Below are 20475 nucleotides of genomic sequence, written 5' to 3'. Positions count from 1 at the left end.
ACTAGATACATGTGCAAGATTTTTTAAAGGCAGGTATTACCATGTTCAATGTCACACTCTCTCCAGGTCATATCCTCATTGTCTCGAATCACAGAACGTGCAGCCAACTGGTGCAAGTCATAATACTTTTCATACTCAGACTCAGTACTGTTTCCAAAATCCTCTTCAACACCAGTCAGAAGTGGCTCCAGGTTTATTGAGGTTTCCCAAGAGTGGTTGCTGCTTCCAATGTAGCCATGGATTACAGCTCGGCACTGCCAACCAGATTCACTGCTGACCCCAGACCCCATATTTGCTGCAGCAGGAGATGCAGAGAAAAGATACTGTTCATCCACCAGCATGTCCCAGTCCAGTTGTGCAGTAGACGGGAGCTGACCTGTCACTGGATAACAGAGAATAAAAGCAGTGGAAATATAATAAGAGCCAAAAACAGTCATCATCAGAGAAGACAGATAGTCTATACCCTAGAGCAGTGATGGCGAACCTATGGCACGGGTGCCAGAGGTGGCACTCAGAGCCCTCTCTATGGGCACCCACACCCTGGAAAAAGTCTATGGTGTACCAATATGCCTTAGACTTCTCCTGTCAGTCATCAGCGCAGGGTGCGCTATGAACAGCACAGGCAGCACATGGAATGTAGGCAGGCTATTGTAGATAAATGATAAAGTACATGGAAGATATTCTATATTGGACTGTAGTATTCAAGGTAAATTGCTGTGTTGGCACTTTGCGATAAATAAGTGGGTTTATGTTGCAGTTTGGGCACTCGGTCTGTAAAAGGTTCGCCATCACTGCCCTAGAGGCTGTAACAACAGAAGTGATGTCTGACCATGACTTTGTAGCCAAGACTTCCATCAAGAAATAAAAGTAAGGGTCCATTCACACATCCGCAAATCGCGGCCCTCATTGAAAATGAATGGGACCGCACCCATTCCGCAAAATGGCGAAACTGATGCAGACACATTTTGCGGACGTGCGAATGGACCCTAAGGCTTTATGCACACAACAGTATGTATTTTGCAGTCTGCAAAAATGGATCCGCAAAAAATACGGATGACATCTGTGTGAATTTCGTATTTTGCGGAACGGAACAGCTGGCCCCTAATAGAACAGTCCTATCCTTGTCCGTAATGGGGACAATAATAGGACATGTTCTATTTTTTTTCAGAACGGAAATACGGACTTACAGAAACGGAATGCACACGGAGTACCTTCCGTTTTTTTGCAGACCCATTGAAATGAATGGTTCCTTATGCGGTCCGCACCGCAAAAGAATAAAAAACTGGAAACGTACGCCTTTGGCCTCATGCACACGACCATTGCTTGCTTCCGCGTTCGTTCCGCCGATTTTAGAGTTTCAGGTGCGGACCCATTGAAAATGCAGATAGTGCACCGTTTGCCGTCCGGCAAAAACAAAATTGTGTATGACACCACCCCAACTGATTTTTCTATGCCTTAGTAAATTGCCAGACCCTTTCCGGATAGGAGACTAGGGTATATATGCATATACACATACATACAGCACACACTTACTTTTTGTAGCCCTTCTGATGAGTGATCTAGTGCTTAATATTGCTTAGGGTACTTTCATACTAGCGTTGCCGATACTGCCCGACAAATGCATTGCTATACCAGATCCGTCTCTCCGGTGCCATGCGGAAAACCGGATCCGCTATTTATCTTTTTCACAGATTTAAAGATCTGCGCAGGAAACCGGATCCGTTTTTCCGGAATACTTGGTACTGGATCCGGCATCAATTCCCATTGAAATGTATTAATGCCGGATCCAGTACCAAGTGCAGCTGTATTTTCTGCGGCCAAATACCGTTAAAAGGGACTGTACTGAAGACATCCTGATGTACACTGAACGGATTGCTTTCTATTCAGAATGCATTGGGACAAAACTGAAGCGTTTTTTTCCGGTCTTGAGCCCCTATGACGGAACTCAATACCAGAAAACTTTAATGCTAGTGTGAAAGTAGCCTTAGATTCTTTGGCCGATATGTAAAAAGTACTTTCTGATTATGCACAAATGGGGGAGATATCTGTAGGGTCTTCGGTCCTAAGCACATCCTATATATGATATTTGCTATAGGTAGGCCTGGAGTGAAAAAGGCTGATCCCATGGGACACACTTATACTGCAATTTGAGACAGAATATGAAAAGGATAATGTCAAGGAAGATTTTATTCTCTGTTACTTAAATAAATATTCTTGTTTTAATTCGTTTGTTTGTTTATATAGTTGGAAATCACGGAATTGTCTAATATATAGTGTTGAGTAAACTTGTGTTTTAAGTTTGACGTCCAAAGTTTGGGTTATCGAAGAATCCCGTTATGGATTCAGCAACCACAGAACATAACGGAATTCGGAATCCATAACGGGATTCTTCGATAACCCAAACTTTGGACGCCGAACTTAAAACACAAGTTTGCTCAACACTACTAATATACATGTATTTAAAATTCTTATACATACTTTTCTTATATCTGACAGTTGACCCCTCTATGCAGTACAATGGTATAGCCCTTCTATCATGCCAGTGTAACGCATCCATGGCCTAAGGGTGCATTTACACGACCGTAAGTGTTCGCGGTCCGCAAATTGCGTATCCACAGTACAGGGATACCGGCCGTGTGAGTTCCTCATTTTGCGGACTACACATGGCCGGCGCTATATAGAAAATGCCTATTCTTGTCCGTGATTGTGGACAAAAATAGGACATGGTCTATATTTTCTGTGGGGCCACAGAACGGAACAACGGATGCGGACAGCACACCGTGTGCTGTCCGCATCATTTGCTGGCCCATTTAAATGAATAGGTCCGCACCCGTTCCGCAAAATTGCAGAATAGATGCAGACTTAGAATTACAGTCGTGTGAGTACACCTTGTCCCTAACTGAAACATGGCATCAGTCATGTGACACTCTTTACATCATATAATCCTTGACATTTAGTAAGCAACATTGTTACATGAAATGTGCTGGGCCAGCACACAAGACACATCCATGTGATACTAAATATGACTAGTGGTGTACATCACTGTGTATTCACGGTGATGTTATGTGTTAATAAAGTTTAGTGTAAAAAAAAAAAGGCGCACACACAGAGAATCTTCTACGCAGACAGACATGATGAGATGCTGCTGCAGGTAGTAATACTCTATATCAGAGCTGGCCAACCTGAGGCTCTCCAGATGTTACAAAACTATAACTCCCAGCATGCCCAGACTGCAAACAGCTATCAGCCTACAGCAGGGCATGGTGGGAATTGTAGTTTTACAACAGCTGGAGAGCCACAGGTTGGCCATGCCTGCTCTATATACTGTGTATGTTCTGCTTCTCAGTACACTACTATTCACCTGCTCGATATCTGGTCAGTTAACTGAAAATAAAGTCACACGATACTTGTGAAGGTCACATAACTGACACCACCTTAAGCTCCTGATGCATTTTACAGGACTAAAACAGGCTGTACCATTTTTTTCCTTTAGAGTGGATACCATGTGGATACAATGGTCTGCAAGCAAAATTTTAAATACATGTATATTAGAAAATCGTTCAGTATCCTATTCTCTGAATAAATAGATGTAATCATTAAAAGCGGAATACCTTTTTAAGTGTCCCTTTAATCTGAATCCAAAATATATGGCATGTAAAATACATACAATTGCCCAGATTTACTAATGTGTCTGCACCTAGAATCTGTCTGAAAAGTGTTGCATTTTTTTTTTTTTATTATCCCCCTTTTTTTTTTAAAGGAGATAGAAATACTTTTCAACTTGCATGCTTAGTTATCGGCATGGATAATTAAGAGACTACATTGTTGCAAAGAGAGCCTATCTTGACACGGACGCACCCCATCTGTTTGGCACAGGAACAGGAATATTTTTATTGTAGTGATTTACATCAGTCCTTGCCAGTACTGGGTGAAGGAAGATAGTGAGTATTCCCAGAAAGTTGTGCAATTTCATGCAACTAGGGCATCTACAAATTTTTCTGACTTGCTTGAAAAGGGGTGTAGCCTAAAGGCGAACGTGTCATCAACTTTCTGCTGACCTCACTGCGGGCAGAATAAATTAGTGACAGAAATGCTGATTTCAGTGGTGTCAGTCATGAGCTAAAAGTAAGTGGTTGTCGAGAACAAATCATTGCAGGCCTTGAAAAGAGTCAGATCTGCCTGAGCCATCAGCCTGTCCTGGTTATTCCTAATCTCCTGCTCTCCTCGCCCATCTGCTGATGGTTGGCAGTTCTCTCCTAGAGAGAAAGGGAGAAAACTAGGTAGAAGCTGCCAGTTATTAGCAGGTGGGCAGGAGAGCAGGAGATCATGAATAACCAAGACTCTTCTCAGGTGGCCGGGACTCTTTTCCAGGCCCAGTCTGCAATGATTGTGATATTGGTTCTCGCCAACCACTTACTTTTAACTTATAAATTACAGATCTCTGATATCAACTCACCTGTCTCTACTTTATTCTACTGTTAGTATGGGCAGCATACAGTGGATGACAGGTTCCCTTTAAGATTTTCTGTTTTGTGACAAAATTGCACCATAATTCTGGTGTAAAATTCTGTCTCACAAACAACCAAAAGGTGGTATAGAGCTAGACAGAAGTATCTAGCACTGCACCATATTTATTGTCCAGACTGAGCCTCCATCATAAATGTGGTGCAGGTCTAGACGGACTAAGTTTTGTGCTTTCTAAAGGTTTATTAGGCCTTAGTGACCAAGCAATTTTTTTCAGTCACATTCCAATAGCTATAACTGTATGAGGGCTTGTTTTTTCCATTACAAATTATAGTTTTTTAACAGCATCGTTATGGGTTACACATAATTTACTGATTAACAATGCTGCTATTAAGTTTTTACATTATAAAGTTTTCTTTTTTTTTTAACTTTTTTTTTTATAAAAAAGTATATTTTTTTACTTGGATTTTTTAAAATACGTTTATATATATTTTTAAACTAATGCCCACAAGGGGACCTAAATAAGCAAACTTTTGAACGCTTCTATAATACATTGCAATGCAATGTAATGTATTATTCTGTCATTCCTATACTGACATCCACTAGCAGGCTGCGCCAGAGAGGAATGGCCTGCTAGGATACATGGCAGGCATGGCTGGGGCCTTCATCAGGTTTCAGCCTGTTGTGCACAGACATCAGTACCCCACAATCTCATTCATGGAGTGCCAATGGGAGACAAACGGTGTCTGCTCCCTTTCTAACCAATTAGATGCTGAGGTTGCTATTAACTACAGCATCTATGGGGTTAAGCGGCCCGGATCCACACTTCTGCCTGTGCGGGCCGTTACAGCAGAAGCCCGGATCTCATGTAAGAGCAGAGCCCCTGCTCTCCGCTGCACAGGAGACCCACATGCAGCACTTCGACTGGGCCACAGTAAACAGGCTGCGGCCCAGCATAAGGCCACTTAGAGACAATCAGAAAAAGGCATATTGGTGGTCACTAAGTGGTTAAATCTGGCCCAATCTCTTAGACTGACAGATATTTTTCTATTAATAAGCAGAAAATGATTAGCAGCAATTTTTAGCTGTTTACTTGTTATTGCGAATATTGCTTGCTTGCCTTCAGAGCATTTAAACTGCTAACAAGTGGCAGATTTCTGATTAGACAAGGGGGTGTGGCGTTGACTAATGATAATCTTTCAATCCACAGAAAACAAACGGATTATCACTCGTCATTCAACTGACACACCATTATATGTGACAATAATGGCAGAAATTCAATTTTTTCTTTCTAATTTTTAAAATGTGAAATTATATTGGGAACTATGTTATGCCGATTTTATTTTCAATATAAGAAAAAAGCCAGAGCAAGGCTTTGATTGTTGTTGGCACTGTATCCTGCATATACAGGTTCTACTACACTTCAGATATCCCCACCCATTCTTCATCCGGAGGTTTGCTTACAGGAATCACATAATCCCTCTGTGCGCCTCGCATTAACTTCTTCCAGATCCTGGCTCTGAGATACTTTGTCCAAGACAGTGCGTAATCGAAGCATATCCAGCTCTCCATGAGGGGATGAGAAACTGCGGCCAGACATGGTGGCTTGAATCAGGGCTTTTCTTTGGATCAGCTCTTCTGTGCTCTGTGTTACTTTAGCCTGTGGGCAAGGGACATAGTTATACAATTCCTGCTGTTGGCGTAACACTTTTGAATGTGCTTATATTTGCCAAACATAAGCTCGTAAAGAGATGTCAAATTAAGGCAACCCTCCAGCCCACAGTGAAAAATTTGACGATACGAAGCCAGTATATAAAAACATACCTGGTGCCCTCCTTTTGATAGGTGATGCCACCATTTGTCTGTTTAGAAGATCTGTTTGAAGTCTGAGACACACCAGCTTTTGAAGGTTCTGGATACTAGTGGACTAAAGGACCTTTGATGTCCTGACCATGAGATCAGTCTCATGTGTGACAGCTCAGGCTCCTGTAGTTCCTGAGTATATGGCAATGTCCTCGTGAACATGTTATACTGATACGTGCGCTTGATGAGGGCTTAGAAATACACATCTGTGCTGCACTGCACAAACAACTCTGCACAGGATAGATTCCACACACCTAGCACTGTATGAATAAATCATATACTGCAGAGCTGTATATATATGTATAAAATGGTGTCTCTCTTATGCCAACAGTGCACACCTATGTGTGTCATGCATACGGTGCAGAGCGGTGTGTGTCATGGGACTGTCCCGAGCAAAAGTGGGGCTTATGTAAGTCCCGCCCATATGTGGAGGGTTTGGGGCTTGCATGGCGCAAATTTACCAACTACAACGTTTTTAAGTGTGTGCGTGTGTATAAAGCATACAGTGCACAGCTGTGTAGAGCAGACCACACAGATGTATGTTTCTAAAGCTCAGGATCGCACACAGTAGCGTGACTAGAACTGATAGAAATTTTTGAACAGTGTCTCTCCCATGCACACATCCCCCCAGTAACTCCCTCCTCCCATGCAACCCTCACTCCTGTGGTTAGTCAGGATAGCTCTCTCAGACCAGGCTAGACAGTCGCTCCATCCGTTTCCTACATGTACATCTGTATGTCATCTCACTGTATATAGTGTCACTGTATAATACTGTTGAGGGGGCCCTGACAATAAAATCTTTCATTCCTCAACCGAGACGTGCTTTTTCCCCGGAGCAGCCAGTGTTCCTGCTTCCACTATAGCTATGCCCCTAATTGCACATATTACTATAACCAGCCCATTATGGGCTAGAATTAGAGGACTGTACTCTGGCTGCACAGCCTGGACCCCTAACATCTCAGACTTTCAAAACATACTGCTCATAATGTAGTTGGTGGTCATTTTGCAGACATGCAAACTAAGCTCTAGAATAAACAGCAGCTTTCAAAAGGAGGGCACCAGGTATGTTTTAGCTTTTACTGGAGGGTCACTTTAAGACAGCATGTCCAAAATGCAATTACTACAGTCTTACCTTACAAGAGGGAGTGGAATTTTGGAGGAGTGCCCACATTCCTTCACTCTGCGAGATACTCTTTTTGCCTTGTTGAGACACTTTCTTAGAGCATGGCATTATACAGTCTCCTGAAACAGTTTCTCTGGAACCTACTGACTCACTGCTGGTAGACCCATGGCTAGTTGCACGAGTGTGGTCACCGCATGTGGAAGGTTGTGTTGGTGCTTGAGTTGGCTCGGTGCTAACAGAACAATGAGTGAGCATATACTGTTCCTGTACATAAGAGGAACGTACAATACGCTTCCTTATGTCACTTACTTGAGCTCCATCTCCGCCTGAAGAAAATACAGACATTAGTCACAGACACTAGCTTCATACTATATCTACTTATGTGTGAAACATAAAATATCCACATCAGAAAGGTTGGATAAGGGTATTTTATACATCTGAAATATTGAACTCCAGTAGTCTGTTCCTCTAGAGTTACTGTATCTGGCATAGCAGGACACTGCCTCACATCCCCATTGAATATAACACCGCGCAACAATGATTTTGCTACTGAGAGAAAAACATGTGATTTATACTAAAATGAGCGTGCCGATTCCAAATATGAAATCTGAATTTGCCTGACATGTCTAGATTTTAAGTTATACATGCAAAGCCTATATAGTTATAATATTAATGCATTATATTGGAAATATTCCAATGGACATGTCCAGACCTGTCCGGACGCACTCAGGCTGATGTCAGCAATAAGTATATAAGGCAAGCTGGACAGATTTTGATAAAGTGATCTGTTATAGTGTTATCAGTTTTGAAACTTAAGATGGATAAACGCAAATGTGTTAACAATTCAGACAATTTATGCTACATATGTGGCAAATACACTACTTATGATCAGCGCAAGAATCTGACAAAGCGAGTGCACGAGTCTTGCTTACAAGTATTACTTTGACTGTAAAATTGGAGATCAAGATAAAAGCTGGGCACCTCATGTTTGTTGCACTGTGTGTTACTCTGGGCTCAAGCAGTGGTTGAATGGTAAAAGGAAAGGAATGGCTATTGCAGTGCCTATGGTTTGGCGTGAGCAGAAAAATCACCAGACTGTTACTTTTGCATGACTAAAATCGCTGCATATTCAAAGAGAAACAAGTTGTGTATCCTGACTGTGAGTCTGCTCTTAAACCAGTACCACATGATGTAGAGAATCCAGTGCCTGGCCCTCCTACAGCAGGAACGGCAATTGAAACAAACGTTCTGATCCTGAAGAAGAAGATGTCGATTGTCACAATGTACAGTCAGGTCCATAAATTTTGGGACATCGACACAATTCTAACATTTGTGGCTCTATACACCACCACAATGGATTTGAAATGAACAAGATGTGCTTTAACTGCAGACTGTCAGCTTTAATTTGAGGGTATTTACATCCAAATCAGGTCAACGGTGTAGGAATTAAACAGTTTGCATATGTGCCTCCTACTTGTTAATGGACCAAAAGTAACGGGACATAATAATAATCATAAATCAAACTTTCACTTTTTAATACTTGGTTGCAAATCCTTTGCAGTCAATTACAGCCTGAAGTCTAGAACACATAGACATCACCAGATGCTTGCTTTCACCTCTACTGCAACTGTCTTCAGTTCCTGCTTGTTCTTGGGGCATTTTCCCTTCAGTTTTGTCTTCAGCAAGTGAAATGCATGCTCAATTCGATTCAGGTCAGGTGATTATTGATGATGTGACTGCAATCACATCAAATACAAGAGAACCAGTTCCATTGGCAACCATGCATGACCACGCCATGACACTACCACCACTATGCTTTACTGATGAGGTGGTATGCTTAGGATCTTGAGCAGTTCCTTTCCTTCAGCATACTCTTCTCTTCCCATCACTCTGGTACAAGTTGATCTTGGTCTCATCTGTCCATAGGATGTTGTTCCAGAACTGTGAAGGCTTTTTTAGATGTCGTTTGGCAAACTCTAATCTGGCCTTCCTGTTTTTGAGGCTCACCAATGGTTTACATCTTGTGGTGAACCCTCTGTATTCACTTTGATGAAGTCTTCTCTTGATTGTTGACTTTGACACACATACGCCTACCTCCCGGAGAGTGTTCTTGATCTGGCCAACTGTTGCGAAGGGTGTTTTCTTCACCAGGTAAAGAATTCTTTGGTCATCCACCACAGTTGTTTTCCGTCGTCTTCCAGGTCTTTTGGTGTTGCTGAGCTCACCAGTGCGTTCCTTCTTTTTAAGAATGTTCCAAACAGTTGTTTTGGCCACGCCTAATGTTTTTGCTATCTCTGATGTTTTTTTTTGTTTTTTTTTTGCCTAATGATGGCTTGCTTCACTGATAGTGACAGCTCTTTGGATCTCATCTTGAGAGTTGACAGCAATAGATTCCAAATGCAAATAGCACACTTGAAATGAACTCTGGACCTTTTATCTGCTCATTGTAATTAGGATAATGAGGGAATAACACACACCTGGCCATGGAACTTTTGGTCCCTTAACAAGTGGGAGGCACATATGCAAACTGTTGTAATTCCTACACCATTCACCTGATTTGGATGTAAATACCCTCGAATTAAAGCTGACAGTCTGCAGTTAAAGCACATCTTGTTTGTTTCATTTCAAATCCATTGTGGTGGTGTATAGAGCTAAACATGTTAGAATTGTGCCGATGTCCCAATATTTATGGACCTGACTGTATTTCCTGATACAGAACAACTGGAGCGTCAGCCGCACTTGCTGAGCCAATCAGATTTAGATGATCTGGTAAGAGATCTGTCATTATCTAACGAAAGAAGCTTCTAGACTTCAGGAATAGAATTTGCTACGACGAGGCACCACAACTTCACACTTTCGTCATCGACACACCAAGTTAGCTGCATACTATGCAATGGAAAGCGATGTCTGTTTCTGTACTGATGTAAATGGTCTCATGATTGAGTTAGATGGTACACATGTTCCTGATGAATGGAGGCTATTTATAGACTCTAGCAAAACAAAGTTTGAAAGCTGTCTTGTTGCACAATGGTAACGAAAAACCATCTGTTCCATTGGCTCATGCGGTTGGAATAAAAGAGACCCATGCTTCTATGGAGTTAATTTTGAAAATGATCAAATACTCAGAACATAAATGGAAAATTTGTGCTGAACTGAAAGTGGTAGCACTGCTGCTTGGCCTACAGTTAGGGTACACAAAGCATATGTGTTTCTTGTGCCTATGGAACAGTCGTGATGACAACAATCATTACAAAATGAGACAGTGGCCTCTCAGAGTCGAGCACACAGTTGGTCAGTACAATGTACAACACAAATCACTGGTCAATCCACTTTAAGTCTATCTACCACCACTTCACATTAAACTTGGTTTAATTAAAATTTTTGTAATTGCACTTGATCGTGATGGAAATGGTTTCCAGTATTTGAAGGAGAAGTTTAGCACACTGAAAACTGATGCTAAAATAAAAGCCAGAATTTTTATTGGCCCCAAACTAATGCATGACGACACATTCAGAACAAAACTCAACCCTCTGGAACTTGCAGCTTGGGATGCATTTGTGCTAGTAGTGCAGAACTTCCTTGGGAACAGACGAGCTGCAAACTATGCTGAATTAGTAGACAACATGCTTACAGCATATGAACAACTTGGCTGCCGAATGTCATAGAAAGTGCATTTCTTATATTCCCATCTTGACTTTTTCCCACCCAATTTGGGACATGTACGTAACGAACATGGAGAGCGGTTCCATAAAGATATTCCTACAATGGAGAACAGGTATCAAAGACCGCTGAAATCCCAACATGGTGGGGGACTACTGCTGGTTTTTGAAATATGACCGTTCACAAATGCAAAAGCAGATGCCTGAAGAACTTTTAACAGTACTGGGCCTTGCTCAAGTAAGACTTTTAAACTGAAAAACAAGACTTTTTGAAATGTTGTTATTCCATTACATTTTCATACACTGTTTACTACTCAAACTTTGATGTAGATCAGGTAATTGTTGGAATAAAACTCGTTCTGTTCAAAATGATTCAATGTTTTCCAAGCGTTTAATTCATTTAGGCATACTTATGTATAGCAGAATTTTGTGACGTGTTACAACAATTCTGACTTTGGATTTGTAATCCGCACACTCGATTTAGTATAGGACAAATGCCCAGTAGCAGACAAATAGTTTTTTTGGGTTGCGTTGTAGGAGTCAACAGGTTTCTGGCATAAAGGCCAGCTTTAAGATGGACAAATACTGCAGACATTTATGCGAGAAACATGCTGGATCCCATTATAGTCAGTCTGTAGGGATTCGGCAGATGCCTCTGCCGGAACATACTACTGTAGCACACAAGCGCAGATTTGAACCTACCCCAATTATTAGATACATCTGTCACCATATATTTACAGCATGGGAGCCAAATTTCATGCTGTACAGGTAAAACGCGAAAAATTAGAATATTGTGCAAAGTTCATTAATTTCAGTAATGCAACTTAAAAGGTGAAACTAATATATGAGACTCATTACCTGCAAAGCGAGATATTTCAAGCCTTTATTTGTTATAATTTGGATGATTATGGCTTACAGCTTATGAAACCCCAAAGTCACAATTTTGAGGTCCCCTTTGCTCAGGGGGTATGGATTAATTAGCTGACTAGAGTGTGACACTTTGAGCCTCGAATATTGAACCTTTTCACAAAATTCTAATTTTAAGCTGCATTAATGCAATTCCTTTTAATTTGCATTACTGAAAAAAATTGACTTTTGCACAATATTCAAATTTTTCGAGTTTCACCTGTACTATTTCCAAAGGCCAACAAATACATGATGGAAAGTGTTATCTGCACAAACATGTTCCTTGTTCATGGAATAATTCAAAGTGCCGTATACTTTTAGGCTACTTTCACACTAGCGTTTTAGTTTTCCGGTATTGAGATCAGTCATAGGGACTCAATACCGGAAAAAAAACGCTTCAGTTTTGTCCCCATTCATTGTCAATGGGGAGAAAACTGAACTGAACAGAATGCTCTAAAATGTATTCCATTCCATTTAGTTGCGTTCCCATACCGGAGTGCAAACTGCAACATGTTGCAGTCTGCTTTCAGTCCTGGGATGCAGAGCAAGATCCGGCATGACCCCCAATGCAAGTCAATGGGGACGGATCAGTTTTCTTTGACACAATCTGCCACAATAGAAAATGGATCCATCCGCCATTGACTTTCAATGGACTTCATGACTGAGCCGTCTTGACAATGTTACAGATAATACAACCAGATCCATTCATAATGGATGCAGATTATAAGTTTTGAAGCGTTTTTGCTGAACCCTGCGGGATTCAGTAAAAACGCTAGCGTGAAAGTAAATATAGAAACATAAAATGTGTCGGCAGATAAGAACCATTTGGCCTATCTAGTCTGCCCAATATACTAAATACTATGGATAGCCCCTGGCCCTATCTTATATGAAGGATGGCCTTATGCCTATCCCATGCATGCTTAAACTCCTTCACTGTATTTGCAGCTACCACTTCTGCAGGAAGGCTATTCCATGCATCCACTACTCTCTCAGTAAAGTAATACTTCCTGATATTACTTTTAAACCTTTGCCCTCTAATTTAAAACTATGTCCTTTTGTAGCAGTTTTTCTTCTTTTAAATATTCTCTCCTCTTTTACCTTGTTGATTCCCTTTATGTATTTAAAAGTTTCTATCATATCCCCTCTGTCTTGTCTTTCTTCCAAGCTATACATGTTAAGGTCCTTTAATCTTTCCTGGTAAGTTTTATCCTGCAATCCATGTACCAGTTTAGTAGCTCTTCTCTGAACTCTCTCCAAAGTATCAATATCCTTCTGGAGATATGGTCTCCAGTACTGAGCACAATACTCCAAATGAGGTCTCACTAGTGCTCTGTAGAGCGGCATGAGCAGCTCTCTCTTTCTACTGGTTATGCCTCTCCCAATACACCCAAGCATTCTGCTAGCATTTCCTGCTGCTCTATGACATTGTCTGCCTACCTTTAAGTCTTCTGAAATAATGACCCCTAAATCCCTTTCCTCAGATACTGAGATTAGGACTGTATCACTGATTTTATATTCTGCTCTTGGGTTTTTACGTCCCAGGTGCATTATCTTGCACTTATCAACATTAAATTTTAGTTGCCAGATTTTTGACCATTTCTCTAGTTTTCCCAAGTCCTTTTCCATTTGGTGTATCCCTCCAGGAACATCAACCCTGTTACAAATCTTTGTGTCATCAGCAAAAAGACGCACCTTACCATTGAGGCCTTCTGCAATTTCGCTAATAAAGATATTAAACAATATGGGTCCCAGAACAGATCCCTGAGGTACCCCACTGGTAACAAGACCTTGGTCTGAATATACTCCATTGACTACAACCCTCTGTTGTCTGTCCCTCAGCCACTGCCTAATCCATTCAACAATATGGGAGTCCAAGCCCAAAGACTGCACTTTATTGATAAGCCTTCTATGTGGGACAATATCAAAAGCCTTACTAAAGTCTAGATAAGCGATGTCTACTGCACCTCCTCCATTTATTATTTTAGTCATCCAATCAAAAAAATCAATAAGATTAGTTTGACATGATCTCCCTGAAGTAAACCCATGCTGTTTTTCATCTTTAAATCCATTGGATTTTAGATGTTCCACAATCCTCTCCTTAAGTATGGTTTCCATTAATTTCCCCACTATTGATGTCAGGCTTACTGGCCTATAGTTGCCCGATTCCTCCCTACTACCTTTCTTGTGAATGGGCACAACATTTGCTAATTTCCAATCTTCTGGAATGTCTCCTGTTACCAGTGATTGGTTAAATAAATCTGTTAATGGTTTTTCTAGTTCACCGCTAAGCTCTTTTAATAGCTTTGGGTGTATGCCATCAGGCCCCTGTGACTTATTTGTATTCATTTTAGACAGTTGACTTAGAACCTCTTCCTCTGTAAAGACACATGCATCAAAAGATTCATTAGTCTTCTTTCCTAACTGAGGTCTTTCTCCTTCATTTTCCTTTGTAAAAACTAGTTCTTTATCTTCTTCCATATACCTTCCTTCTTTTGTTTTTAATTTGGTAATTCCTTGTTTTAGTTTCCTTTTTTCATTTATGTATCTGAAGAATGCCTTATCGCCTTTTTTCCCTGACTGAGCTAATTTCTCTTCTGCCTGTGCTTTAGAAGCTCTTATAACTTGTTTGGCCTCTCTCTGCCTAATCTTATAAATTTGCCTGTCATCCTCGTTTTTTTTTTTTTATAGTTCCTAAATGCTTTCTTTTTGTTTTTAATGATTTTGGCCACTTCTGCCAAAACAGAGACACCCCCAAGTAGCCTATATCAGCACAAAATATTAAGACTTTGTTTGACAAAACATATTTTTGTCAGTTCTCCGCCTCTTAGAAAAGCTAAACCCATGTTTTTACAGTATGCTTTTTGCAGCAACCACTCATTTTACATGACAACATCAAAATGAATGGGAAAGTTATACAAAACATGGCCGTGCTGAGTCCACCAGATCAGAAGTGGCTCAGATCTGGTGGACTCACTTTTATAAAAAAAAATAAACAAATAAGTGCCAGAACCCGATTAATATGAAAAACTATTTATCTACTGTTACACCTATGTCTATTGGATTAAATATGTTCACTATGGAGTACATCTTAGTGTATAATATGACTCCCCCTGTCATATGGAGAAACATTTTGACCCCAGAATCGGCAGAATGTTTATCAATTCACAATGGCAAGTAAAAGTGCGTGTCTGCCAAAATTAATTTATATAAATCACACCACAAGAAAAAAAAATATGTACCGTATATATTATATACATTTTCCCTTAAAGCAACCCTCTGATTGAAGAAAATAAATTCATATTAGCTACCTGGTGACCTCCTTTTTCATCTTTTCAGCTGCATATATGCCGATTCCTGAGTTGTTCTTCTGTCATCCAAGATGGCTGCACCTCTTCCCCAAACTATCTGATGCACGCTGTGCATTTGGTAGTCCAAGACACTTCCCAAGCTAATCTGAAGCCAACAGGAAATGTCGTGGATAACAAAATACTCAGTGTCCAGCCATTTTGGATGGCAGAAGAGGAGCCTCAGAAGTAGTGGATCTGCAACTGAAAAAATTAAAAGGAGGGCACCAGGTAGTTTGTTCCTCAGTTAATGTAAAAAAAAATCTTGAACCAGAGGGTTGATTAAAGGAGAAGGAATCCAACACAACTGGGAGGGTTACTATTAAACAAAGCAAAATACAGAATGTAATATGCACATTATCACTAAAAACCTAAAGGTCCACCCTACGAGTGTAAGGTGACTTCATACCAATGCTTTCTGTTCTTTCTGGATCTTCACTCCATGCAGAGAACTCCATCGAGATTTCATGTGAAATTTCCTGTAAAGCACGTTCCACCTCTTCCATGCCAGATGGATTCAGGTAACTTGTGTCTGTAGTACCTGTAGTTTGAGATTCTTCCTGAGACTGAAAAACAGAACTAAAGGACCCTCCTCTGGCCACGCGTGTCTGAAACACAGTAGAGACCCAAGAAAGTAAAACCATAGCTATATGAGACCAGAACACACATTTTGTCTACTCTTATACTCACTGGTCCCTTCTTGCTTCTGAAGCTGGCAGTGTTATATAATGTGCAGTAGCTAATAAGTGAGTCACCAGGATAGAGTGGAGCAATGTCATTGGGGGTGAGCAGAGCCTCCATGGTTTCTGGCATGTACCAGTCAATAGTGATGTCACTCAAAGCTGGCTCCAGAGCCTTCTTCAAGGATTTAACCAGCTGTTTGTAGCAATGAAGACTGTAGTCAATGACAAAATACACGGAATGTTCTTGTACATTAGATTTTTAAAAGAAAACTGCACTAGGCGCTCACCTTGGGCTGCAACCTTTGTCCCTCAGAAAGCAGCTCTACAGTTCCCCTGGTTAACTTGGCTGCTTTCTCAAGTATATTGGGATTCACATTTGAACCCAGACCAAAACCGAACACCCTGCAAGGAAATATAAATTACTGAATGGTTTACAGTAGTACAATATGGGATGTAAATGGAATTCAAACTTGCTGACACATTCCAGTATATACACATTACAGTTTCGTCATTCTCCTTAGTTAGCTATTGGTTTTTGTTCTCACCGCGTAGTTCTCGCATGACGTCTTAAAAGCTCAAGAATTCTGCTGGAATGAGTAAATCCGGTGTCTGTTATGATGAACACTTGCCGTGGGTACCCACGATGCACTGGATGTGCTAATATTCGACCCAACACAGAAGGAAAATTGCTGGACATCCCACACATCTTGTTGCTTTGGAAAAATTCACATGCCATCTCCAACGAATCCTGTCAAGCAAGATACAACCAGACACCCCTAAATGCCTAAACTATATATATAATTTTTAAGGAACATAAGGGAGTGGGGTCTAACTAATAGGATTGAGACAGTAAGTGAGCCAACAACTGAAATAACCACTAGGTTTTTTATACACCTGTATATATTAATTCTCATAAATCAACTTACAATATGCATAATAACTATTGTGATTACGGAAACGAGCCGAGCACGTTTTTGTGAATTTAATACAGATGGTGACGCCTGCAAACTTTCTTCCCCAGTCTTCTCCGCTATAGAACCATACATGACTAATAGCACACGTGATTTATGATGGAACAAAATTAAAATGACTGCATTAACTGGTTTTAAGAAAAGGAAACCTAAAAAGTAAAGCAGAGCATAAACGCAAAATAAGGAAAGGCAAAGCAGAAAAGTAGCAGAGTGTGATTGACACTGCAAATTCTCACCAAACTCTCAGCATCCTTTGCAGTCAGCAGTACTGAGTACACAGATTCCCTTGCAGCCCCCCTCACTCACGTTACTGCACTGCCTGCTGGTTGGAAACAGGGCCCTGCTGTCACACGTGCCACCTGCCACATTCAGCAGTGTGCGTGCAGGTAAACTTCTCACGGCCAGTAGAAGGGCATCCTACAAAACAAACAAGGATTGGGTAGAAGTATTATTGAAGACACATGTGTGTAGGAGATCATCCTGACAGCAGTATCGGGAAAGGAACAATAATAAGTGGTACAGGATACAATCTTTCTAGAATTGTGTACGTTACCTATAATATAATAATATATGCAGGAACACTACATTAGCGTCTATCCAAAGTGATCACTTATCATCATGGCCTGTGATAGTCTCTTCCATTTACAATAATAAATGCTAATGTTGTCATTTTTAGGATTCATTTAAAGGGAACCTGTCACCTGGATTTTGGGTATAGAGCTGAGGACATGGGTTGCTAGATGGCCGCTAGCACATCCGCAATATCCAGTCCCCATAGCTCTGTGTGCTTTTATTGTGTAAAAAAAACAATTCGATACATATGCAAATTACCCTGAGATGAGTCCTGTACGTGAGAAGAGTCAGGGACAGGACTCATCTCAGATTAATTTGCATATGTATCAAATCAGTTTTTTTACACAATAAAAGCACACAGAGCTATGGGGACTGGGTATTGCAGATGTGCTAGCGGCCATCTAGCAGCCCATGTCCTCAGCTCTATACACAAAATCCCGGTTCCCTTTAAGTTTACTAAATGCACTAAATAATTAAATCTAAAAATCACGCCATAACATGCAATCGTATTAACAATTCACTAATTTCCAAAAACCTGATATTTTTCACCACAAACAATGACAGTGACATTGCTTATGTTATGTTAGGTATGTGGTATAACTGTTTCAGGGTGTATAAGGTCTTACCCGTATATTATGGCATGGTTCTTCCATCAGATGGACTAGGAAAATAACTTCACGGGTAACCGTTGGAAGATTGGAGCTGAGAGAACTGAGAGCAGTAATGTCCGGACAAAAGTTCAACATCAGGACTGGATTCAGATGAAGATCTTTGTGAAACCTCCTCCGTACAAAGTTGACCTAGTGTCAGAAAGTCAGTTTCTGTTTCTTTCATTTAGGTCAGGTATTCACATACAGATTGCCATATCCAGCCACACCACAATACACTTCTTATAGTCCTGTCAGGTCTCATAATATGTGATATCTAACCGACTGTCTTATTTTTCAGAACGTATTCATAGGACCGTATTTTTGTTCTATGTGCTATCCATTTTTTCTTTACAAAAAATAAAATAAAAAAGGACTGTACTCGGACCTATTCAAGTCAACAGGGCAATTGACACATCCGCTTATTTAATGTATCCATTTGTCCAATCTGAAAAACACACTGGGGCACATTTAATGATTTTGTGACAAAATAGTGGAGTAAAAACTTTTCACTTTGTTCACCACTTTTTATAAGCATCAAGAAAATGTAGTGGGGCCTAACGAACGTCACATTTTCTATAATTTACTCCAGAAATTAAAGGAAATTACAGTTAAACGCTACAGCAGCTGCTATAGGTTTGAACTGCTATCAGATGTGCCACACATATTAAGACTACTATAGCTCTTAATACATTTGGTACATTTTGCACTGACGGACTTTAGATGATGTATTTAACTACAGTCTTAGAATATCTGCTCCACTGCATCTCCTTTTCTGGTCCATTTTTGCAGAACAGAATTGCCAAAATGGAATGTATATGGAGGCAGAAGTGGGCCTCTGAGCATAGTAGGCGCCCAGTCCTCCACCCCTTGCATAGGTGGCACATGGCACAACAGACTGACTGCACTACATACAGAGAGGCAGCCTACAACGTCTCAGTCAGCCTAGGCCTCCATATAAAAAACCTGGGCAGATTATTTGAGAAACTAACCAATTTATTATTATAGACACATCAGGTGGCTGAGATGACTTGTAAGTACAGAGGTAGGTCACAAAGCACCCTCTTTCCCTAGAGTCTTCTCAAAATACTCCAGGGACCCCTATAATCAGTCATTATGAGTGTCTTGCTTCTGTCTGCCGCTGGGCGAGTAGGTAGCATTTGCATGTGGTTATACAGTGGGCCCTTAGAATGAATTTTACTGGGGGCCTTATGCGTTCCAGTCTAAGTCTACTTTCACACTCGCGCTTTGGCTTTCCGTTTGTGAGATCCGTTCAGGGCTCTCACAAGCGGTCCAAAACGGATTCGTTTGCATTCTAATGCATTCTGAATGGAAAAGGATCCGCTCATAATGCATCAGTTTCTTCTCCATCCCGCTTTGGAGACGGACACCAAAACGCTGCTTGCAAACTGAGCCAAACTGAGTCAATGGGGACGTATCCGTTTTCACTGAAACAATCTAGCACAATAGAAAACGGATCTGTCCTCCATTGACTTTCAATGGTGTTCAAGACGTCTTGGCTATGTTAAAGATAATACAAACGGATCCGTTCTGAACGGATGCAGACGGCTGTATTATCTGAACGGATCCGTCCATGACGGATCCGCACAAAACAAGAGAGTGTGAAAGTAGCCTAACACTGCATGGAAGCTGTTTTTCACCAATCTGTTCTTTTAGTATTATTAGTTCTCTGCACTTACCTGTCTTTCGGGATCACTAGATTTCTTCATCCCTTTAATAAAATCTTTCCTTTCTTTTATATGCGTCTCATACTGTTGGAAAGTCTTGTTTCCCTTCTCAAGAGACAGATGAGGGAGATGTGGTTCTAAAATTCAGAGACAGTTTTTACTTTTTTCCTTTTTCTGCTGGTTTGTTAATTTGACCTCTATATTTTTCTCTAAAACTCCACTCTGTTAAAAGTCACCAACTGATGTAAAGTGATTTTTGCCAAAAGGAAAATCTCCTTAATCGTCACCCACACGCATCAGTGACCTGAGTAGTACATGCATACAAAGTGAATCAGCCCAATGCTGACACAATATGAAACTTGATAGTCACTCCATAAAAGTCACCCTGCAAGGTATTTTTACATTTCTGCACGTTTATAAAGGTAAAGGTAATGTGCATAGCTTAGTGGATCATGCTGACATCAGAAGGAGCAGCAGATAAATGTGACTCATGGATGAATCCAATCATGGTTAAATACAAGCAAGTTGAAGACAAGTACTTACTGCTTTAACAC

The 20475-nt window shown here is 40.7% G+C and overlaps 1 protein-coding gene across 3 annotated transcripts in view; it reads right to left on the bottom strand.

Annotated features, from left to right (window-relative positions):
- VWA5B2 (von Willebrand factor A domain containing 5B2) overlaps nucleotides 1–20475 on the bottom strand; it is an 87655-nt gene that overhangs the window by 28714 nt on the left and 38466 nt on the right. For all 3 annotated transcript variants that reach the window (XM_044288707.1, XM_044288708.1, XM_044288709.1), the window contains 10 exons: nucleotides 19934–20058; nucleotides 18213–18386; nucleotides 17320–17430; nucleotides 16588–16790; nucleotides 16330–16444; nucleotides 16050–16235; nucleotides 15769–15967; nucleotides 7460–7776; nucleotides 5929–6124; nucleotides 41–382 (listed from right to left, as the gene is read on the bottom strand). In XM_044288707.1, the coding sequence (XP_044144642.1) occupies nucleotides 41–382; nucleotides 5929–6124; nucleotides 7460–7776; nucleotides 15769–15967; nucleotides 16050–16235; nucleotides 16330–16444; nucleotides 16588–16790; nucleotides 17320–17430; nucleotides 18213–18386; nucleotides 19934–20058 (1968 nt within the window). The remainder of the gene's footprint in view (nucleotides 1–40; nucleotides 383–5928; nucleotides 6125–7459; nucleotides 7777–15768; nucleotides 15968–16049; nucleotides 16236–16329; nucleotides 16445–16587; nucleotides 16791–17319; nucleotides 17431–18212; nucleotides 18387–19933; nucleotides 20059–20475) is intronic.

The sequence above is a fragment of the Bufo gargarizans genome, chromosome 4, assembly GCF_014858855.1.
Source record: "Bufo gargarizans isolate SCDJY-AF-19 chromosome 4, ASM1485885v1, whole genome shotgun sequence".
Lineage (NCBI taxonomy): Eukaryota > Metazoa > Chordata > Amphibia > Anura > Bufonidae > Bufo > Bufo gargarizans.
This window is presented reverse-complemented; position numbering and strand designations above follow the sequence as displayed.